Source organism: Hylobates moloch, unplaced genomic scaffold (genome assembly GCF_009828535.3).
Source record: "Hylobates moloch isolate HMO894 unplaced genomic scaffold, HMol_V3 SCAFFOLD_5, whole genome shotgun sequence".
Taxonomy (NCBI): Eukaryota; Metazoa; Chordata; class Mammalia; order Primates; family Hylobatidae; genus Hylobates; species Hylobates moloch.
Genome location: NW_026652280.1, coordinates 55,306,248 through 55,331,351, shown reverse-complemented (window position 1 = coordinate 55,331,351; position 25,104 = coordinate 55,306,248). Strand labels below are relative to the sequence as shown.

Here is a 25,104-nt window from a genome sequence, read left to right as displayed (position 1 = left end):
TATATTTTACCTTAAAAGAATTATGGTCCTTTAGTTTAAAAATGTGAAATGAAAACTTTCACATAGGTTGGTTGATTGGGGCAGATTGAGAAATAAGTAATTTTTAACTACATTTTGTTTTTTACTTGTGGCACAAGAAAATATATTTTGCCTGTTTTTCAACATTTAACTGAAATATTTCCATCATTTGGGACAAGTATTTAAAAGAAAAAAACTGGATGAAGGCATTTTATTTCCCTAACCTTGTCCTTCTGGTAAGGGTGCTACCTTGAATATGTATGTGGCTTTTTTTAATAATTAAACACAAACAGGAGAGAGACTAAATAGTCCAAAAACTACAAAATCTAGTGACAAAGCTAAAGATCAGAGAAAATACAGAAAATAACAAAATGGGATGATTTCTCTTTTGTGGTGTAAAAAAATGCAATACATAATGACTATATACCTGAAAGACCTGATCTAACCTAAATGATCAAAGTCCATTTTAAAATGGACTTTCAAGGCCGGGTGCAGTGGTTCATACCTATAATCCCAGCACTTTGGGAGGCCAAGGTGTGCAAATCACCTGAGGTCAGGAATTCGAGACCAGCCTGGCTAACACGGTGAAACCCCATCTCCATTAAAAATACAAAAATTAGCTGGCTGTCGTGGCATGTGCCTGTAATCCCAGCTACCCAGAAGGCTAAGGCAGGAGAATCACTTAAACCCAGGAGGCAGAGGCTGCAGTGAGCCAAGATTGCGCCACTGCACTCCAGCCTGGGTGATAGAGCAAGACTCCGTCTCAAAAAATAAATAAATAAAATGGACTTTCATATCAGATTGGAATTATATAAATGCTTCAGTGAAAATCAGTACTCTCTTTTCAAAACAGGGAAAAAATGTTTGCACATAAAAATCAACTAACCTTCTAAAAACTACTCCATAAAACTATAACTTGAAAAATATCAAAAGAGGTCATGCTGAAAGACATAAAAATATAAATCTATTTTTTGTTCAAATTAAAATGAATTCTACCTTGAATACAATCATCCACTGAAGAAGTACCTCTGACCATTTAGTCTATATATCTACAAGAATATAATTTACATTCATTGCACGGGAGGATATAAAATATATAGCTCAAAGTGGCATGTATTAAATGAATAATAAAAAGATATTATCAGGGATGTTGTAAGACATAACTAGCAAGTTGTGCATACTTTTAAAAAGTATTAAAATTTCAGAGAAGAGCATTGTCATTATGGACTAGAGTAATCCATAGTTTGATGAAAAGATGTTGCACTTGAGTTGGATCTTAAAGAACAAGGAACATTTTTGTATTGCTAAATATAAACCCAATAAAACAAACACTTCTAAAATAGAGTGCCAAATATACTAGTCCTAAGGGAAGACAGTTTCAGAATTATGATCAATGAGAACTCTAGCAAGGTGAGAGGTTTTCCTCTGCCAGTTATGGAGTGGCAACCGCGTGGCAGGCACCAGCAAGGTGCTGGAGAAAAAGGGGTAAGCAGGACAGACAGTCTTTGTTTTTACAGAGCTTGCTGTCTAGCAAGGAAAATGGAAAATAAAACAATTCCTATCGAAAGAATAATACTGATCAAAGGGAGACTTTAGAAGAGTAAGAGGAGAAGGATATTATTATTTGGAAAAAATAAAATGAATTACGTTTAAAAATTTAGAAAAGAGTACAAGTCACAAAGACCTAGAGTCAAACAAAACAGGAGAGAAGCCAGCAGAACTACAGAATGTGTTTTGTATTCTCTTGCAAATGAGAATGAAGTGAGGCAATAAGGAAGATTAATTTTAATCAAACTGAGGAAATCATCATCAGAGGGTATAATTGGATTTGCATAACTTCTGATTGAATTGTCCAGTGGGTTCCCCACCTTATGGTAATGGCCTTATGAGAAAAACGGAGTCAATGAAGTAAATGGTAAGTGGGGTTGAGCCACGTATGGTCTTGAAAGGGCCACCTGTGGCCAAGGTCAAGAGAGGAGTCTTGGAAAGGTCTGTGCCACAAAGAATAACGTGCAGAACTGGATGACATATTAGAGTTAATCCACTCTGAGTGCTTGAGAGAGCTTCAGGGTATGATGCTTGCCTGTCTTCCAGACTTTGGCAGAAGTAGGCCAGGCATGGTGGCTCACGCCTGTAATCCCAGCACTTTGGGAGGCCGAGGCAGGCAGATCACCTGAGGTCAGGAGTTCCAGACCAACCTGGCCAACGTGGTGAAACCCTGTCTCTACTAAAAATACAAAAATTAGCTGGGTGAGGTGGTACTTGCCTGTAATCCCAGCTACTCGGGAGGCTGAGGCAGGAGAATCGCTTGAACCAGGAGGCAGAGGTTGCAGTGAGCTGAGATCGTGCCACTGCACTCCAGCCTGGGCAACAGAGAGAGACTCTGTCTCAAAAATAAAATAAAATAAAATAGACTTTGGCAGAAGTAAAAGTGAGCAATAAATCACTTAGTCTCATAGCCACACTGTCTCACCTATTGGATTCTTCAACCTTGCTGCCTGAAAGAAAGCTTGGACCAAAGACAGACGCTCACTCTCCAGTGCCCTGTACAACAGGCCTGAATAGGGACAACTGTTGTGGCCTGTATCTTTGCTTGCTCTTCCTGTTCCTTCTAACACCTGAGGAGGCTGGACCTACTCAGAGAGAGAAATGGAGACAGAAAGCATTACATTAAAGAGTGGCTAGTGCTATGGTAGAGAAAGTGCAGGGTGATCTGAAAACACATAAGAACATTTAGCCTAGTCTTAGAGAAGTCAAGGAGGAGTTTCTGGAAACTACATGTAAAAGATGAGAAAAAGTGATTTCATACCTTGGAAACAACATATGCTAAGACCCAAATGCATGAGGAAAAAGTCACTGTTGCTGCACAGAGTATAGAAGGAAGGAAGGAATAGGTAAGAGAGGAAGCAGCTGAAATGAGTAGACACACAGGTCATAAAGTCAGTCAACTTAGAGTTTAGATTATACCCTAAGGCGCTGAATGCTTCTGTTAAGGCTGTGACAATTCCAATTTGTGTTTCAGAAGCATCTAACTACTCTGTGGAATATTCCATGGAGGTAAATGAAGGAATATAAGAGTGGAGGCAGGACTGGGTGCGGTGGCTCACGCCTGTAATCCCAGCACTTTGGGAGGCCAAGGCAGGTGGATCACTTGAGGTCAGAAGTTTGAGACTAGCCTGGCCAACATGGTGAAACTCTGTCTCTACTAAAAATACAAAAATTAGCTGGGCATGCTGGCACACGCCTGTAATCCCAGCTACTTGGGAGGCTGGGGCAGGAGAATCACTTGAACCCGGGAGGCGGAGGTTGCAGTGAGCCAAGATCGGCCATTGCACTCCAGCCTGGGTGACGAAGCAAGACTCTGTCTCGAAAAAAAAAAAAAAAAAAAAGAGTGGAGGCAGTGTGGCCAGTCAAGAAGTTGTGGTAATCAATGGGAAAGATGGCTATGGCCTATTTTAGCATGATGGTAGGGGGACATAGGAAGAGAAACAAAGTAGAGTGACATTAAGAGACAAAATTGACTGTCTATAGCCTGAACACGCCCAATCTCAGCTAATCTCGGAAGCTAATCATGGTCAAGCCTGGTTAGTACTTGAATGGGAGAACTGATCAACAAAATATATTTGGAGAAAGAGGAAGTACAATGACTCCAAAGTTTGGTCTTGGGAAATTGAGTGAATTGATGATGTATTTGTGGGGATGAAGAACAGAAAGAACGAGGACAAGAAAAGAGAAGGAAAAAAACGACAGCAAAAAAGGGGGATTTCTTTTTTGTGGAATGGAAACTCCTGCTCTACATCAATCCCCCTCTACCCCTGAACTTCTGAATAGAAGACAATGAAGATTTAAACACTACCTTAACTACAACAGCCAAGCTAATGTAATTGTCCTCAACAAATTCTACCTTACATTGTAGATCTGCAAAACTTCTCCTGTTCCTAGATCAAATGTTCAGGGGTCAACACTGAAGTTTTGGAATTTTTGATATTTATTTATCAAAAATAAATTTTGTTTATTGTTTATTCCTTTTTTTTTTTTGAGATGGAGTTAAATGTTGAAAAACAGGCAAAATATATTTTCTTGTGCCACAAGTAAACTTGAGATTTAGAGTAAATTAGAGTTAAACTCCCAGGCTGCAATGCAATGGCATGATCTCGGCTCACTGTAACCCCCACCTCCTGGGTTCAAGCAATTCTGCCTCAGGATTGAGTGGCTGGGATTACAGGCACACACAACAACATTCGGCTAATGTTTGTATTTTTTAGTAGAGACAGGGTTTCACAATATTGGGCAGGCTGGTCTCGAACTCCTGACCTCAGGTGATCTGCCGCCTCAGCCTCCCAAAGTGCTGGGATTACAGGCATGAGCCACCGTGCCAGCCTGTTTATTGGTTAAGAACACACTCTGGAGCCAGGCTGCCCAGGGCCAAATGCTAACTCTGGTTTTTACAAGCTCTGTGACCTTAACTAAGTTATATAAGCTCCCTGTGCCTCAGTCAACTTATCTGTAAAATGGAAAGAATAGTTGTATATACTGCATTGGGCTGTTATCAGGCACAAATAAGTTAATACAGATGCTCCCCAACTTGCAATATATCCCAATAAACCCATCATAAACTGAAAATGTCACTTTCACACTGTTGTAAAGTTGAAAAATTGTAAGTTGAACCATTTTAAGTTTGGGACTGTCTATACGTCAAATGCACAGGACAATGTACAAAAAAAGGCTATATGTGTTTGCTTTATACTAGACAATATAAATTGTAGAGTATTGACATGCTTTATATTAGAAAGAGCATGGGACACTGGTGGTACCTGGCAGACTAGGCTGATGGGACCATCTCTCCAATCACAATCCATAAACACACCAAATAAAACAGTAAAATAATGTAGTGCAGAGTTTGAAAGAATAAAATCCCCAGATATGCTAGAAAGAAAGAAAGAAACAAAAGGCAAGGCTGATGCAACAGGCCTGACCAGTGATGCCTGGTAGGAAGGTCAAGGTTGGAGGTGGGTGTCAGACAGAACAGAAACCCAGAGGATTAACAGATGAGCCTGGCCAGGCACGGTGGCTCACGCCTACAATCCCAGCACTTTGGGAGGCCGAGGAGGGCAGATTGCCTGAGCTCAGGAGTTCGAAACCAGCCTGGGCGACATGGTAAAACCCCGTCTTTACTAAAAATACAAAAGTATTACCCGGACGTGGCAGTGTGTGCTTGTAGTCCCAGCTACTTGGGAGGCTGAGACAGAAGAATTGCTTGAACCCGGGAGGCAGAGGTTGCAGTGAGCCAAGATCGTGCCACTGCACTCCAGCCTGGGTGACAGAGCGAGACTCCGTCTCAAAAATAAATAAATAAACAAACAAACAAACAAACAAAACAAAGCACAACACAACAACAACAACAAAATAGATGAGGCGTTACAGCTACATGAATGGAAGGTATGGAGCTTTGGCCTCCCAAATCAAGTGGGTAAGGCCTGGTAAAGGGGCAGACCCCTAGTGACAGTGGGAGTAGAAAACTGCCCTTGTGCTCAGGGAAGAAGGACACTTTCTTGCCTAAGGTCCGGGTGGGAAACCTGAGAAACTGAAGCCTCCAGCTTGTAGCATGCCTAGATATGAAATCCAAATTTAAAACTAGTAGCCCAGAAGCAGAGAAACCTTTACAGCCTCAACAGCAACACACAAAACTACTTTATATGGACACCTCCAAACCCAAGAAGCAGGAAAAACAAAAACAAAACAAACAAACAAACAAACAAACCTACAAGCTCCACTGAAGATGAGCTCTCCATAAAGTTACAATCCATTGTGATGGACATTCAGCAGAAGAAACAAAAGACTTAGCTGTGCAACAACTTGAGATATAAAAACATTCTGAAAAAATGCCTTAAATTTATATGTCTGAAGTTGTTAGAGATAAAATTAGAAATGCATGTAATATAAAAGAACATGTCACTATGGGGGAAAAATAACAAATTTTTAAAACCACCACCTAAAATTTCTAGAATTATAAAATACAGTCACTAAGATTAGAAAATAGAAAGTCAAAAGATTAAGCAAAAAAACTGACTAAATTGAGAAAGAAACTAAAGCTAGAAAATAGATCTAAGAAAAGTACTCAGAATGCAACAGAAAGAAATGGAATAAGAAATGAGGTAGGAGGATAGAATGAGAAGGTTCAACATATGTCTATTAAGAGTTCTGGCAGGAGGGAATATAAAGAATGATGAAGTAAAATTGGAAGAGATAATAGCTAAGAACTTTTCTAACTTAAAGAAAGATAATAAATGAGTCCTTGAATTAAAGAACAGAGTTTCAAGCAAGCTATAGAACAACAAAATCCAAACCCAGAGACAGAATAAAACTGCAAAATACCAAAAACAAAGTGAAAATCTTTGCAGTAACAAGAGGGGGGTGGGGGGGGAGGGAAAAAAAAAGAGATTGCCTGTAATTCCAACTCTTTGGGAAACTGAGACAGGTGGATCACCTGAGGTCAGGAGTTCGAGACCAGCCTGGCCAATATGGTGAAACCCTGTCTCTACTAAAAAATAAAAAATTAAAATACATTAAAAAAAATTAGCCAGGTTTAGTGGTGGGTGCATCTGTTATCCCAGCTACTCAGGAGGCTAAGGCAGGAGAATCGCTTGAACTTGGGAGGCAGAGGTTGCAGTGAGCCAGTATCCTGCCACTGCACTCCAGCCTGGGCAACAGCGAAACTCTGTCTCAAAAAGAAAAAATAAAATATCAGAAGTCAGAAGAAGTTGCAATCGCATCTTCAAAATGCTAGTGGAAGATAACTATAATCCAGTGAGGATGAAATAAAGATTTAAATAAGGTAGAAATTCTTCTACTCACAGACCCCTAATGAAAGAATTATTCAAAGATTTGCCTCAGAAAAAAACAGAATTCAGGGGAGAGGAGTAGGATATAAAAATCAGTGACATTAACTGTGGAACCCCTCTTGGCAAAAGAATGCAAAATATGCCACAGTTCTAATGGTTTCTTCCCTATTTCATGTCTCTAAAAGGTCTCTTTGACTTGTACAATCTTTAAATTTACTAACTTGACAGAAATTTATTGTTTCTTCCTGAGTTTGAGAGATATAAGGTATAAATTTAAGCTAGATAAGTAGGTCATTCATTTCACTCACTCATTCATCACACACAGAGAGAGAGAGAGAGAGAGAAAGAGAGACGGCGAGAGAGAGAGAGAGAGGAGAGAGAGACTCCCATCACATGCCAAGTTTTGTTGAGGTACCAAAGTTAATCAGCAAACAGGTAAAAATCCCTGCCCTAAAGTTTATATCCTGGTGGGAAAGGCAGACAATCAACTACACACACTCATAGGAAATCTGATAAGTAATAAAGAGAAACTACAGCAAAGTAGAGGGGAAACAAGTGCTGAGGGGAGGTGAACTTCACAGAGGATGAGGTATTAGCTAAGGGTCTCAGCAGGGAAGAGCTGGCCTGCTCAAAGGTAACTGAGGTCCAGGCACCGTGGCTCACGCCTGTAATCCCAGCACTTTGGGAGGCTGAAGTGGGTGGATCACTTGAGGGCAGGAGTTCGAGGCCAGCCTGCCCAACAGGGTGAAACTCCGTCTCTACTAAAAATATAAAAATTAGCCTGGCATGGTGGCTCGCGCCTGTGGTCCCAGCTACTCAGGAGGCTGAGGCAGGAGAATCGCTTGAAGCTGGGGGCGGAGGTTGCAGTGAGCCAAGATCGCACCACTGCCTCCAGCCTAGGCGACAGAGAGGGACTCCCGTCTCAAAAAAAAGAAAAGAAAAGAAAAATGTTAACTGAGAAGAATTTGGAAAAGCGATTGCTCACAAAGGTGAGGAGGGTTGAAGTAACAGAGACTGGCGTGCAGGGCACAGTTACCATCCTGGCACAGAGGGGGAAAGGGGAGAGGACAGTATTGCTAAGCCCAGCAAGAGCTGGAGTCTAGATCAGGCCAGTGGCCAGGTAGAGGAACCCGGCAGCACTGCGGAACCACAGTCCGGCTGGAGGGAATGAAGATAAAGCCCTGAAACGACTTCCCCTCTCGTCTCTCCGCGGGTCTCTGGACAGAGCCTCCCATTTGCTGAATCCAATCACAAGTCGGAGGGCCAAGAAGCCCCAGGGATGAGGCTGCAGTACACAAAGCAGGACAGAGCGGACGAGGAGCAAACCAGCGCAGGAGGCCAGGAAAAGCCTCTGTGTGCAGACACCTTTTGAAGAAAGGCCTAGGGAAGGAAGGAAGACAGTGACTACATCACTCAGAAGAAAAGCCTTCCAGAAGAGGGAGCAGCACACTAAAGGCCCCTGGCAGGCGTAGGCCCGGCCAATGAGGCTGGAGAGGAGCCAGAAAGGGAACTGGGAGGTGGGGGGCTGAGAGGTAGAAGGTGGAAGGCTCTGCAGGTCATTGGAAGGACTCTGTCTCTCACTCCAAGTGAGAAGATCTGGAAGCCACTGGATGTTTCCAGCAAAGGACGTCAATCCACTGACATTTTGGGAGGATTTGGGGCAGAAGCTGTAGGGTGAAGGGTGAAATCTGGGGACAGCAAGGAAGTTTTCAAATGTCCACGTGGGAGGCAATGGTGGCTTGGACCAGGTGGCAACAGAGAAAGTGGTAAGTTTGTCTACTCAAAGCCCAGATTTTGAGGAAACAGTTTTAAGTAGGCTAAATAGAAGTGCTTTTCCTTACAGACTTTTTTTCAGTTTTATTTTCTTAAGTTCGACTATTTTGTTTTTATATTTCAATAGTTTTGGGTGAACAGGTGGTGTTTGGTTACATGCATAAGTTCTTTAGTGGAGAAGTCTAAGATTTTAGCACACCCATCACCTGAGCAGCGTACACTGCATCCAATATGTGATTGTTGTTGTTGTTGTTGAGATGGAGTCTTGCTCTGTTGCCCAGGCTGAAGTGCAGTGGCACGATCTCAGCTCACTGCAACCTCCTCGTTCTGGGTTCAAGCGATTCTCCTGTCTCAGCCTCCTGAGTAGTGGGGATTACAGGTACCCGCCACCAGGCCTGGCTAATTTTCGTATTTTTTTAGTAGAGATGAGGTTTCACCATGTTGGCCAGGCTGGTCTCGAACTCCTGACCTCAGGTGATCCGCCCAACTTGGCCTCCCAAAGTGCTGGGATTACAGGCGTGAGCCACCGTGCCTGGTCCAATATGTAGATTTTAATTTCTCCCCCAGACTCTTTCCTTCCCAGTCCCTAAAGACCATATCACTCTGTAAGTCTCTGCATCCTCAAAGCTTAGCTCCTACTTATAAATGAGAACAAATGGTTTTTGGTTTTTCCATTCCTGAGTTATTTCACTTAGAATAATGGCCTCCAGCTCCATCCAAGTTGCTAGAGAAGACATTATTTCATTCCTTTTTGTGGCTGAGTAGTATTCCGTGTTGTATAAATACCACATTTTCTTTATCCATTCATTGGTTGATGGGCACTTAGGTTGGTCCCACATCTTTTGCAATTGTGAATTGTGCTGCTGTGAACATGGATGTGCATGTGTCTTTTTCATATAATGACTTCTTTTCCTTTGGGTAGATACCAGTAGTGGGACTGTTGGATCAAATAGTAGATCTACTTTTCGTTCTTTAAGGAATCTCCATACTGTTCTCCATAGAGGTTGTACTAATTTACATTCCCACCAGCAGTGTAAAAGTGTTCCCTTTTCACCACATCCACACCAACATCTATTGTTTCCTGACTTTTTCATTATGGCCATTCTTGTAGGAGTAAGATGGTATCTCCTTGTGGTTTGAATTTCCATTTCCATGATGATTAGTGCTGTTGAGCATTTTTTCATATGATTGTTGGTCAATTGCATATCTTCTTTTGAGAAACATCTATTCATGTCTTTTGCCCACTTTTTGATGGGATTATTTGTATTTTTCTTGCTGATTTGTTTGAGTTCCTTGCAGATTTCAGATACTAGTCCTTTGTTGGATGCATAGTTTGCAAATATTTTCTCCCATTCTCTGGTTGTCTATTTATTCTGCTGATTATTTCTTTTTCTGTGCAGCAGCTTTTTAGTTTAATTAGGTTCCACTTATTTATTTTTGTTGTACTTGCTTTTGGGGTCTTAGTCATGAATTTTTTGCCTAGGCCAATGTCCAGAAGAGTTTTTCCAATATTATCTTCTAGAATTGTTATGCTTTCGGGTCTTAGAATTAAGTCTTTGATCCATCTTGAGTTGATTTTTATATAAGGTAGAGATGGGGATCCAGTTTCATTCTTCTACATGTGGCTTGCCAATTATCCCAGCACATAAACTGGGGAAAGGATAGCCTATTTTGGGGAAAGGCTATATAAATTGAATAGGCTGTCCTTGCCCCAATTTATGTTTTTTCAAATATATAAATTTAATAGGCCATCCTTTCCCCAATTTATGTTTTTGTATGCTTTGTCAAAGATCAGTTGGCTGTATAATAATTGGTTTTATTTCTGGATTCTCTATTCTGTTTCACTGGTCTAAGAGCCTTTTTTTTTTTCCATAACATTAACCATGATGTTTTTGGTAACTAGAGCCCTGCAGTATGATTTAAAGTCCAATAATGTGATACCTCCAGATTTGTTCTTTTTTCTTAGTATTACTTTGGCTATTCAGGTTCTTCTGGGGTTCCATATGAATTTTAAGATTTTTTTTCTAGTTCTGTGAAAAACTGTGATGGTATTTTGATGGGAATTGCATTGCATCTGTAAATTGCTTTGGGCAGTATGGTCATTTTCACAATATTGATTCTTCCCATCTATGAGCATGAGATATGTTTCCATTTATTTGTGTCATCTATGATTTCTTTCAGCAGTGTTTTGTAGTTTTCCTTGTAGAGAGCTTTCATCTCCTTGGCTAAGCACATTCCTACGTATTTTATTTTTTTGCAACTGTTGTAAAAGGGATTGACTTCTTGATTTGATTCTCAGCTTGATTACTGTTGCTGTACAGCTGTGCTACTGATTTGTATACATTGATTTCGTAACCTGAGACTTTATTGAATTTGTTTATGAGATCTAGGAGTCTTTTGGATGAGTCTTTAGGGTTTTCTAGGTGCGTGATCATATCATTGGCAAACAACACTAGTTTGACTTCCTCTTTTCCACATAGATGCCCTTTCTTTCTTTCTTTCTCTTAACTGACTGCTCTGGCTAGGACTTCCAGTACTACATTGAATAGGAAGTGGTAAAAGTGGGCATCCTTTTCTTATTTCAGTTCTTAGAGGGAATGCTTTCAATTTTTCCCTATTCAGTATGATGTTGGCTATGGGTTTGTCATACATGGCTTTTCTTATTTTGAGGTAAGTCCCTTCTATGCCTAGCTTATTAAGAGTTTTTAACATAAAGGGATGCTGGATTTTATCAAATGCTTTTTCTACATCTACTGAGATGATCACATGGTTTTTACTTTTAATTGTTTGTGATATATCATATTTATTGACTTGCATATATTAAAGCATCCCTGCATCCCTGGAACAAAACCCACCTGATCATGATGTATTATCTTTCTGATATGCTGTTGGATTCGATTAGCTAGTATTTTTTTGAGGATTTTTACACCTATGTTCATCAGGGATATTGGTCTGTACTTTTCCTTGTTTGTTTTGTCCTTCTCTGGTTTTGGTATTAGGGTGATACTGGCTTCATACAATGATTTAGGGAGGATTCCTTCTTTCTCTTTCTTTTGGAATAGTTTCAGTAGGATTATTACCAATTCTTTGAATTCCAGTAGAATTCAGCTGTGAATCCATCTGGTCATGGGCTTTTTTTTTGTTGGCAATTTTTAAATTACTGATTCAATCTAACTGCTTATTATTGGTCTGCTCAGGGTTTCTGTTTTCTCCTGGCTTAATCTGGGAGGGTTGTGTTTCCAGGAATTTATTTCCTTTAAATTTTTTAATTTGTGCATGTAATGGTTTTCATAATAGTTTCAAATGATCTTTTGTATTTCTGTGGTTTTGGTTGTAATGTCTCCTGTTTCATTTCTAATTAAGCTTATTTGGATCTTCTCTCATCTTTTCTTCGGTAATCTCACTAATGGTCTATCAATTTTGTTTATCTTTTCAAAAAACCAGTTTCTTGTTTCATTTATCTTTTGTATTTTTTGTGACACTAGCTTGTCAATTTGTGCTCTTTCCGACTTTTTAATGCAGGCATTAAACACTATGAACTTTCCTCTTAGCACTGCTTTTGCTGTATCCCAGAGGTTTTGATAACTTGTGTCACTATTATCATTCATTTCAAAGAATTTTTTAATTTCCATCTTGATTTGTTAACTCAAAAATCATTCAGAAACATATTATTTAAATTCCATGTAATTGTATAGTTCTGAGCATTCCTTTTGGAGTTGATTTCTAGTTTTATTCCCCTGTGGTCTGAGAAGATATTTGATATTACTTCAATTTTCTTAAACTAACTGAGACTTGTTTTACAGCCTATCATGTGTTCCATCTTGGAGAATGTTCCACGTGCTAATGAGAAGAATGTATATTCTGCAGTTGTTAGGTAGAATTGTCAGAGACGTGTGAACCAGAGCAACTCCATCTTAAACAGGAGCTGGGTAAAATGAGGCTGAAACCTACTGGGCTGCATTCCCAGATGGTTAAGGCATTCTAAGTCACTGGATGAAATAGGAGGTCAGCACAAAATACAGGTCATAAAGACCTTGCTGATAAAACAGGTTGCAGTAAAGGAGCCAGCCAAAACCCACGAAAACCAAGATGGCCACGAGAGTGACCTCTGGTCGTCCTCACTGCTACACTCCCAACAGTGCCATGACAGTTTACACATACCATGGCAACATTAGGAAGTTACCCTATATGGTCTAAAAAGGGGAGGCATGAATAATCCACCCCTTGTTTAGCATAGCATGAAGAAATAACTATAAAAATGGGCAATCAGCAGCCCTCAGGGCTGCTCTGTCTATGGAGTAGCCATTCTTTTATTCCTTTACTTTCTTAATAAACTTGTTTTCATTTTGCACTGTGGACTTGCCCTGAATTCTTTCTTGCTTTGTCGCCCAGGCTGGAGTGCAGTGGTGCGATTTTGGCTCACTGCAACCGCCGCACCCCGGGTTCAAGCAATTCTCCTGCCTCAGCGCCCCAGTAGCTGGGACTATAGGCGTGTGCCACCGTGCCCAGCTAATTTTTTTGTATTTTTAGTAGAGATGGGGTTTCACCATGTTAGCCAGGATGGTCTGGGTCTCCGGACCTTGTGTTCCACCCACCTCGGCCTCCCAAAGTGCTGGGATTACAGGCATGAGCCACCGCACCTGGCCGCCCTGAAATCTTTCTTGCATGAGATCCAAGAACCCTCTCTTAGGGTCTGGATTGGGACCCCTTTCCTATAACAGAATGTTCTTTAAATATCTATTCAGTCCGTTGTTCCACAGTGTAGTTTAAGGCCATTGTTTCTTTGTTGACTTTTTTTGTTTTTGTTTTTGTTTTTTGAGACGGAGTCTCGCTCCGTCGCCCAGGCTGGAGTGCAGTAGCGTGATCTCGGCTCACTGCAAGCTTCACCTCGTGGGTTCAGGCCATTCTTCTGCCTCAGCCTCCGGAGTAGCTGGGACTACAGGCGCCTGCAACCACGCCTGGCTAATTTTTTGTATTTTAGTAGAGATGGGGTTTCACTGTGTTAGCCAGGACGGTCTCGATCTCCTGACCTCGTGATCCGCCCGCCTCGGCCTCCCAAAGTGCTGGGATTACAGGCATGAGCCACCACGCCCAGCCTCTTTGTTGACTTTCTGTCTCGATCTGCCTAGTGCTGTCAGTAGAGGAATACTGAAGTTCCCACTATTACCATGTTGCTGTCTATCTCATTTCTTAGGTCTAGTAGTAATTGTTTTATAAATCTGGGAGCTCCAGTGTCAGGTGGATGTAAAGTTTAGGATTGTAATATCTTCTTCTTGGATTGATCCTTTTATCATTACGTAATGACCTTCTTTGCCTTTTTTTTTTAACTGTTATTGCTTTAAAGTCTGTTTGTCTGATGCAAAAATAGCTACTCCTGCCTGCTTTTGGCTTTCATTTGCGTGGAATATCTTTTTCCACCCCTTTACCTTGAGTTTATATGAATTCTTACGTGTTAGGCAAGTCTCTTGAAGACAGAAGATATTTGGTTTGTGATTTTTTTATCTGTTCTGCCATTTTGTATCTTTTAAGTAGAGCGTTTAGGACATTTATGTTCAATGTTAATACTGAGATGTGAGGTACTGTTCTATTCATCATGTTAGTCGATACTTAGATACTTTTTTTTTTCAATGTGTTATTGTTTTATAGGCCCCGTGAGTTTTATGCTTCCAACCAGTTCCATTTTGGTACATAGTGAGCTTTTGTTTCACAATTTAGAACTCCTTTTGGCATTTCTTGCAGTGCTGGTTTGGTAGTAGCAAATTCACGTAGCATTTATTTGTCTGAAAATGACTTCATTTCTCCTTCATTTATCAAACTTAGTTTTTTTGGATACAAAAAAAAAGTTTTCTGGATACAAAAAAAAGTTTGACTGACAGTTATTCTGTCTAAGGAGGTTAAAGACAGGACCCCAATCCCTTCCAGCTTATAAGGTTTCTGCTAAGAAGTCTACCATTAATCATCAGGCTATCTAAAGTCAACATGAAGGAAAGAATTCTAAGAGCTGTGAGACAAGAGCATCAGGTAACTTATAAAGGATTTTTTATTTTAGATAAGTGAAGTCCTTCTAATTTATTTAACCAAGTATTCACTATACACATTTAGTAACATGCAATATAGTATATGTATTAAAAGTTGGCATGTAAAGTAACATATCTTTTTTGGCAATTTAACTATATGTATCAACAGTCTCAAAAATATTCATACATTTTCACCCACTAATCCCATCCTAAGAATCCTAAGTTACTGTGATCAAATATAAATGCACAAAACAATATTATTTATACTAGACAAAAATTGGATACACAATGGTACATTTAAGGATGTATGGAAGAATGGATTGATAACATGGCCTTCAGGAAGTCTTCGAAAAGTTTCATAGCTTTAGGTGATTTTGTTTTTGCAACCAGGCTTTTGATAAAGATAAAATAGTAAAAATTTCAATACTATATTCTTGAACCTTGAATTATGTATTCTCAACACTATATACAGAAACTCTGATATTCATTCAGACAAAAATTAGGTTTAAGGTCCACTCAAGAAAATAAAAGTTATATTTCAATAGAGAGCATTTCCCATCAAAGACACAACATTTGGTCAAGGGTGTTTCTAGGAGTCATGGGAGAGAATAACTGAAAATAACACTGGAAAATTAGGCTGTGGCCAGACTATGAAAATCTTTAAATGCCCAGATAAGTCTGCATTTTATTCTCTAGTTGCAAGGATTTATAAAAGATTCTCAATGTAAAAGATTATGATCCAAAAAGTACCTTTACAAAAAATTAATCTGGCAGCAATAATGCAGTACTTTACAGAATCTGAGTTAAAAGAGTTCCTTAAAGGCTTCTGATTCAACTACCCTCAAGGATGGAATGCAGGGACTGAAGGGCAGGCTGCTGCAGCAATCTGGATTTGAGGGGATATAGAGCTCAACAAGTATGGCAGAAATTGGAATAAGAAGGAAGGGATCTGGGTCTTAAAGTTAATGCAATTTGGTACTAAAATGTAAGTTAACTAACAATTACAACTGTAAGCTCTGGATTCTGTCCACAAACATTTTTGTTTTTTATCTTGAGAAGTCACTGGCAGACTATGTAAGAAGTTTGGAGCAGAATACCTATCTATCAGTCAGTCTCTCTCTCTCTCTCTCTCTCTCTCTCTCTCGATACAGGGTCTGGCTCTGCCACCCAGGCTGGAGTGCAATCACATGACCTTGACTCACTGCAACCTCTGCCTCATGGGCTCAAGCCATCCTACCACGTCAGACTGTCACCTCAACCTCACCCTCCTGGGATTATAGGTGTGCACCACCACGCCTGGCTAATATCAGTTTTCTTTAATAAAACACATGGCAGGTAAAAGACTATCCTATACAAACCCTTAACAGTAAGGGCAGGCTCAATTACATTCAACTCTCCAATTCCATTCATCAAATCATCTTAACCCTATTTACTTACTATTTATATAAAATGCAGTTTATCTGTACTGATTTTTCAGAAAATATTCATAATTATCTCTTTTGTAGTATCAATATTATGCATATCTCTAAACAATGTTGATTTCTTCTCAGTTTCTCCAAGTTGGATTAATTATCTGCTCAATCATTGCTAATATGGATATGCATACCATCATTACGAATGACATGTCATACAGCCAACCTGAAACAAGAGATTTGACTCAAGATTCTTTTTAAAACTTAATTTGGTTGCAATTCTAATTCTGATATAATTTATTGATGTGGTCCAGGTTAAATGAATTAATCTTCATATTTCATATCACTGGACTTTTTCTACATCTTTCAAATGTTTCTACATCTTTTAAATCTCCCTACTTTTTGGTAGTTCTTGACGTATTTTAAAAGCTCACCGACAGTCATAGTTGCATAACTCTGTGAATAGAATAAAACCACTGAATTTTACACTTCATGTGTGAATTTTGTTATGTGAATTATACCTAATATGACACCATTATTATCTTAAAGTCCATTGAGAATGAACAGTGCTAAGTAATATTCCAGCCTGCAACTAATAATCAAAATAACCTAACCACCGCCCTTCCCAAGGCTATAACTGCTGATAAAAATATGTTTGTTCAACTGAAGTAAAGAGATGCCATAAGTACACTCGGACAGATACAGAATACTTTACAGTCCATTTACTCTAATATTAACATTTCCTCACATTCCCTGGAAATATAGAAACTGAATCTTGGAGTCGACTAAAGGAAACTAACATGTGATTAAAATAGTTAATCATGGCTGGGCGTGGTGGCTCACGCCTATAATCCCAGCACTTTGAGAGGCCAAGGCAGGCGGATCATGAGGTCAGGAGATCGAGACCATCCTGGCTAACACGGTGAAACCCCGTCTCTACTAAAAATACAAAAAAAAAATTAGCCAGGCATGGTGGCGGGCACTTGTAGTCCCAGCTACTCGGGAGGCTGAGGCAGGAGAATGGCATGAACACGGGAGGCGGAGCTTGCAGTGAGCCGAGATCGCATCACTGCACTCCAGCCTGGAAGGCAGAACAAGACTCCATCTCAAAAAAAAAAAAAAAAAAAAAAAAAAAAAGGAATGATAAACTCACAAATAACTACATCATTTATACTTTAGTGAAGTCATTTATACATGCATCATGGCTACTAAGCATCTGTTAAGAGTTTAAGAAACATAATTTTTTAATTTACACAGGAATAGGCACCTTTTTCTCAATACTTAAGTTTGATTTGTAGGCTATTTATTTTTCTTTTCTTTTTGTTTTTTTTTGAGACAGAGTCTCCCTCTGTTGCCCAGGCTGGAGTGCAGTGGCATGATCTCGGGTCACTGCAATATCTGCCTTATGGGTTCAAGCAATTCTCCTGCCTCAGCCTCTTGAGTAGATGGTTATAGGCACGTGCCACCACGCCCAGCTAATTTTTGTGTCTTTAGTAGAAACGGGGTTTCACCATGTTGACCATGCTGGTCTTGAACTCCTGACCTCAGGTGATCCACTGCCTCAGCCTCCCAAAGTGCTAGGATTACAGGTGTGAGCCACAGCGCCCAGCCTTGTAGGCTATTTATAGTCAATTCTTGATAATTCATAACAGAGAATGAAGACACAAAGTTGTTACTGAAAGGAAGATTAATAACTACCTAGACAAGATCATATATACGTTTATAGAAGCATAAAAGGCCAAGGCCTGAAACAACCAACTTCTTTATTTTATGGATGAGGGCACTGAAGCTCGCAAGAGTTAAAAGTGTTGTTCGAAGTAACAGCCAGTAAGTGGAAGAGCAAGGATTCAAGCCTAAGACATTCTGTGTGTGTGTGTGTGTGTGTGTGTGTGTGTGTGTGTGTGTGTGTGTGTGTGTGTGTGTGTGTGTATGTGTGACAGAGAGAGAGAGCAGAGAGAGAGAGACAGAGTCTTGCTCTGTCGCCCAGGCTAGGGTGCACCGGCACATTCTCGGCTCACTGCAACCTCCATCTCCTAGGTTCAAGCAATTCTCCTGCCTCAGCCTCCCGAGTAGCTGGGATTACAAGCACATGCCACCACACCCAGCTAATTTTTGTACTTTTAGTAGAGACAGGGTTTCACCATGTTGGCAAGGCCAGTCTCGAACTCCTGACCTAAAGTGATCCACATGCCTTGGCCTCACAAAGTACTGGGATTACAGGCATGAGCCACTGCGCCCAGCCTCAAGCTTTATAGACATTCTGACTCCAAAACCCAAGTCTTCTAGGATTCATAAGCAGAATCCTCATTCTGCAGCCAAAATTAATTTACAGGCCAAAAACATTAACTTTAAATTTATCTTTCTTTTTTTAAAAGGATAAAAACATTATTAATCTCTAAAGCAAGCATCCTCTGTGAGTAGAAACTTTAAATTGCCCTTTTAAAGTTTCAAAGTAGTTTTATCAAATATAACTCTTAATTCAAAACCAAAAACTGTTTAAAAATGAAGTCAAACAAAACTACAACGGGTCAATACCTACGTGTTAAAGAGTGATTGTAGGGACAGTGCTTGTCTTTTTACCTTTAGCCATGTCACACTCCTTAATCATTTTGAGAAAGTTGGAAATTTCCCTATCTAGTCGCTGTTGGCATGACTGTGCTTTCTGCAAAAAAAGAAAAGACAAAATTAAAACAAACTAATAAAAAATTTTTACATTACTTATGCTTTAATGTTTCTATCAAAACTTTCAGTACATAGATTGATATACCATAATAGAGACATATGCCTTACAGAGAAAAAAAAGGTGAGAGAAAATTTCCTTGTAAACTGAATATAACATTTAATCAAGTATAAAGTAAAAATAAACATTTTTAAGTTTTAAATACATTCAACATCTGTTGTGTAGATACCATACAATTGCATCCATTACTATTACTATCTCATTATGCCATGTGTATCTGAGGAATTATAATTCTCTGATTTATTAGCACTTTTAGTAGGCCTGATGAAATTCGTCAAGAAATTATAAAATGCATTCCTTAAAAATATATTTTAAAAACTGTTTTGTTCAAAAAAAAAAAAATCCAGATGGTCCTAACATTTGGAAACCACAAGCTGATTCTCGTTCAGCAATTTAAGTGCATACAGCCCCCACATCATCAAACCAAAAAGGACATTTTCTTAGTGTGTCAAAGCTTCTGAAAATAAGGTAAAGTCAATTATAGAAAGCATCTTCTTGTAATTTGAAAGTTCTACATTTTTAGATCCCTAAAGGCAAAAAAACATAAATACAGAATTTCTTGATGAAAGTTACATCCCATCTTAGTGCAGATTTAGAAATCTAAAATGAAAGATCAGTCAAATCCATTTATTATATTAAAAGTGTCATTTTGAAGGTAGTTTTATACATCATTTCCCTTTAAAGAGGTGGGATGAATAAGCAAGAAAATTATCATTGTAAATTTGCTTGGTTATCAAAATAGAAAATATTTATTCTGAGAATCTTGACCTTATAAACAATAGAATCACATTCTTTCAGGTAGAGTAATATATTTAGCCTTATGAAACTTCCCTACTTTGTACTCCTAATCTCAGCTAGCCCATCACAAAACATTTTGCACCCCCAGAATCAAACTTACTATAGATCAGTATGTCAAGGTGGCATAGGTAAATACTCTTTTCTCCTATTTCACCTTATAAATTTTTTAGTGCTTACAAAGCTCTACTCAACCACAGTAGAATTATTCATGTTATCACATTAGTGACAGGCAATGTTCTCTTCAAAATTTGTATTACTCTCCTTTGTTTTGAGGGCTCTAACAACACCTACATACCATTCACTTGGTGGGGAGCAGGGGGAGAATACCTACACCATGCAATTTAAAACACCATATATGCCTGATAATTTTTCCAGACACAGCCTGTGAATACAGGTTGAGGGGCAGGGAAAAAGTTTATCTAGAGGTACCGAAACATGCACTGCAACCAAATGCATCACTCATGATTTATTAATAGAAAATCATCATTCTTGCTCTATACATATTTAATACTCTGCTTATGTGTAAGTCAATGATACTGTTTTATCCTTTCCTTTCTATGATGAAAGTAAGCTAGAGGCATAAAAGTAAGCAATGGCTTCAATTGCAGACTATGAATCTGTAATAAACAGGATAGTTTTCCTGAAGTTAAAATTAAAGGCAGGAAACACCTTCTGTAGCATCATCTTCAAATACATGAATCACATTTATCTTCCCTTGAATCATATTTCCATCTAACAGTTATTAAAAAGTTTCCTTGATCGATGATTTACTTGTTTTAAAGGGTACATAACAGGTCAGCTGGAGAAGATCCAATCTACACATACTGTTTTAAGTTGGGTACAAAGTTTGTATGTCTTCTGTTCTAAACAACTTAGTGCTTTTTAATTGATACTAAAAGATGCTAAAAAGAACAGAGGTTATTAATAAAACATAATATGGTCTCCCATTTGCTTAGTTGCTACTAGTTATAGTTTGAAAAACTAAAAATCAATTTATGAAAGTTAATTCTTTTAAATATTTTGCAGAGTCCAACATGGTTTCTCATTTTTGACTTCTATGCCATTGACATTATGTCAGGAACTGATATGATTTGGTTGTGTCCCCACTCAAATCTCACCTTGAATTGTAGCTCCAATAATCCCCATGTTTTGTGGGAGGAACCCAGTGGGAGGTAATTGAATCATGGGAGTGGGCTTTTCCTGTGCTGTTCTCATGATAGTGAACAAGTCGCATAGGATCTGATGGTTTTATAAAGGGGAGTTCCCCTGCAAAAGCTCTCTTGCCTGCTGCCATGTAAGACATGCCTTTGCTCCTCCTTTACCTTCCGCCAAGATTGTGAGGCCTCTCCAGCCATGTGGAACTGTGAATCAATTAAACCTCTTTCCTTTTTAAATTACTCAGTCTGGGGTATGTCTTTATTAGCAGCATGAGAACGAACTAATACAGGGACTCTTTTTAAGTTTTAATTTCTATTTATTTATTCTACATAAATGGAATCTCACTATGAGCAATGTTATAATACCTAAAGTTTAACAGTATTTTAACTTTGCCCAAGTTATCTGGACAAAGCACACAAGAACAAGGATTAAACCCATTGATACAGGGGCCTAGAGGATCAGAAGTTCCCCCAGGTGAGCAGCTGAGCCACATTTACAACACAGGTCTCCTGCTTAGAAACCAAAATTTTAGCTGTTGGTTTTGTATGAGTTAAGCTGATGTTAAATTATCTTATGATCCCTAACCTACAGGGCAGCTCGAAAATGCATATCAAGGGGATGAATAGCTAGAGAGGAATGCATCGGCTAGTAGAGAAGTAATTAATTCCAGGCTATTTGCTGCAGAAAATCCACATTTGGTTAATTAAGCACAGAAGCAGATTGCCACCTACTCAGCAATAAAAACGAATAAACTACTAATACACACAACATTACAGTGAAAAAAGACACCTAAGAGCACATGCTGTATGATTCCATTTATATGAAATTCTAGAAAGGAAAACTGATCATGCTTATAATGACATTGTCATTATATCAGTGTCATTAGGTCAGTGGTTGCCAGAGATGGAAGTAGAGGGTATTATCTGGGAAGAGCATCAAGGGAACAACATTTTCACATAATAAAAATGTTCTCTATCTTGATAGGAGTGGTGGTTACACAGACAATATACATTTGTCAGAATACATCAAATTGAAGACATAAAGTGAGTTCCTTTTTTCTGCAAACATTGTATTTCAATATTAATTCAAACTTTAAAAATAATAGATTGTCAAACTCTGATCACTTTCTTCTTTGCAGAAAATGGCCACTATTACAAGTAGTGATGCCGTAGCACTTATCCCTAAGTCTTCCTAACTCCAGCCAAATCCACTTCAAAGATAGCCCCATACTCTGGCCAGGCGCAGTGGTTCACGCATGTAATCCCAGCACTTTGGGAGGCTGAGGCAAAAGAATCACTTGAGCCCAGCATTTCGAGACCTTCCTTGCAACATAATGAGACCTAATCTCTACAAAAAAACAACGAAAAAATTACCCAGGCTTGGTGGCACATGCCTATAGTCCCAGCTACTTAAGAAACTGAGGCAGGAGGATCACTTGACCCCAGGTGGTCAATGCTGCCGTGAGCTGTGATCACACCACTGCACTCCAGCCTGGATGACAAAGTGAGACCCTGTCTCAAAAAGAAAAAAAAAAAAAAAAAAAAAACCCATACTCCATCTTTCCTAAGTCAACCCAAAAGCACATTTATTCTTTCTGACATCTGGCGATTATTATGCCCTTGCTTTGTAACTTTCTTAGGGTTTCACTTTGCAGTATGTATTTACATAAAGTAAAAATAAAAAACAAAAAAAACAAAAGGATATATAGAGAAAAGTAATTCTCCTTCACACACCTTGCAATCTTATTTTGCACCTTTCTCAGCTGCAGAGCAACAAATGCTAATTTCTCATCTTTCCTGAATGATCTAAGTCTACACAAATATATATGTGTACATCCCTGGTTTTTTTCCTCCCAAGTAGTATCATATTTGGTACATCATTTTATGCCTTGTCCTTTTCACTTAACTGTATATCTTAAATATATCAGCATATACACATCTGCCTCATTCTTGCTTGGATGTACCAATCTTTATTAGCTCCACGTGGATGTACATGCAACTTTCTGCACATTTATTTTAGTTGGGAATCAGTTATTCTTTTTTTGTTGTTGTTTTTGAGAGAGGCTGGCTCTATCACCCTATTGCCCAGGCTGGAGTGCATTGGTGCGATCTCAGCTCACTGCAACCTCCGCCTCACAGGTTCAAGCGATTCTCGTGCCTCAGGCTCCTGTGCAGTTGGGATTACAGATGTGCACCACCATGCTTGGCTAATTTTTGTATTTTTAGAGGCAGGATTTCACCATGTTGGCTAGGCTTGTCTCGAACTCCTGGCCTCATGTGATCTGCCCGCCTCGGGAATCATTTATTCTTAAATCAGAAAAGCTTTATATTATTTTCTCATTCCATTAAACTCGAGCATCATCTGCTCATTACTTTTTTTTTTTTTGAGACGGGGTCTCACTCTGTTGCCCAGGCTGAAGTGCAGTGGCGTGATCTTGGCTCACTGCAACCTCCATCTCCTGGGCTCAGGTGATCCTCCCACCTCAGCCTCCTAAGTAGCTGAGACTACAGATACGGGCCACCATGTCCAGCTAATTTTTGTATTTTTAGTAGAGACAGGGTTTTGCCATGTTGCCCAGACTGGAGTGAAGTGGTGTGACCACAGCTTGCTGCAACTTCAGCCTCAAAACTTAAAAAAAAAAAATTGTTTTTAAAATGGGGATTTGCCATGTTGCCCAGGATAGTCTTGAACTCCTGGGCTCAAGTAATCCACCCACCTCAGCCTCCCAAAGTACTGGGATTACAGGCGTGAGACACCATGCCTGGTCTGCTCATCACTTCTTGTAACACAGAAACAGTTCAGATCCTACAGAATCAAGACATCTTCAACAAATAAAACCCCCACTTTGCTAGTACCACCCAGAGCCTCTAAGAGCCTATCCCAGCACTGTCCAATAGAACTTTCTATGATGCTGGAAATATTCTATATCTTCGCTGTCCGTTGTCGTAGCCACATGTGGCTACTGAGCACTTGAGATGTGGCTAATATGTAGTTAAATATAGTTAAAATGAATAACTGAATTTTTTTCTGAGTCGTCTCACTCTTTCACCCAGACTGGAGTGCAGTGGCACAATCTCAGCTCACTGCAACCTGTGCGTCCTGCCCCACCGGGCTCAAGTAATTCTCTTGCCTCAGACTCCCGAGTAGCTGGGACTACAGGTGCCCACCACCATGCCTGACTAATTTTTGTATTTTTAGTAGAGATGGAGTTTCACCATGTTGGCCAGGCTGTTCTCAAACTCCTGACCTCAAGTGGTCCACCCACCTCAGTCTCCCAAAGTGCTGGGATTACAGGCGTGAGCCACTGCACCCAGCTGAATAACTGAATTTTAAAATTTTAATTAATTTAAATGTAAATAGCCACATGTGTAAATAGCCACAGGATAGCTAATAGCTATCATATTGGACAGTGCAGTTCTATACCAATACTGTGCTTGACTAATTTCTAATTTTTATTTCTGAAATATTTTCAAGTTGCTATTACAACAACCATGAGGTCAATAATTCTAGGACTTGTCTTATACAATCATATTGCATAAGATAATGTTTACCAAAAAAGGTTTATACTGAAAAACTGACTCACTCTCTCTTTCTTTTTTTTTTTTTTTTTTTTTTTTTGAGATGGAGTCTCGCTGTCACCCAGGCTGGAGTGCAGTGGCGCGATCTCGGCTCACTGCAAGCTCCGCCTTCTGGGTTCACGCCATTCTCCTGCCTCAGCCTCCCAAGTAGCTGGGACTACAGGCGCCCACCACCACGCCTGGCTAATTTTTTGTATTTTTAGTAGAGACAGGGTTTCACCGTGTTAGCCAGGATGGTCTCAATCTCCTGACCTCGTGATCCACCCGCCTCGGCCTCCCAAAGTGCTCGGATTACAGGCGTGAGCCACTGTGCCCAGCCCTTTCTTTCTAAGAGACAGGGACTCACTATATTGCCCAGGCTGAACTCAAACCCTTGGGCACAAGTGATCCTCCCACCTCAGCCTTTCCCTCATTTCTTATAGGTCTGTGTACTAATCCAAAAGCATGTTAAGGAAATAAAATCAGTTTTGTTGTCAATTCAGATGATTTTAGAGTGTATCAGTCCTAGAATGACTAATTCCCCTTAGAATGTCTATAGGTACCAAGAACAGACCTTTCCATAAATTGGCCCCTGAATTCCACTGGAACTTAAGAACTCAAGAATGAAGGGCATCTTGGAGCCAGTCTACTGACAAGCTATAATTCAACACACTTCAAAGCTCATTTTGGATTTTACCTATTTTGAGCCAGTCTCCAGATGTTGATACAGAATCAAGATTCACAGCATTGGCCAGGCATGGTGGCTCATGCCTGTAATCCGAGCACTTT

General features: G+C 39.6%; 1 protein-coding gene across 3 annotated transcripts in view; it reads right to left on the bottom strand.

Moving 5' to 3' along the window:
* OSBPL1A (oxysterol binding protein like 1A) overlaps positions 1-25,104 on the bottom strand; it is a 233,523-nt gene that overhangs the window by 123,496 nt on the left and 84,923 nt on the right. For 2 of the 3 annotated variants that reach the window (XM_058438552.1, XM_032152621.2), the window contains exon 14: positions 18,643-18,724. In XM_058438552.1, the coding sequence (XP_058294535.1) occupies positions 18,643-18,724 (82 nt within the window). Of the gene's footprint in view, positions 1-18,597; positions 18,622-18,642; positions 18,725-25,104 lie in introns of those variants that run through there. The other variant, XM_032152622.2, reaches the window with a different exon arrangement.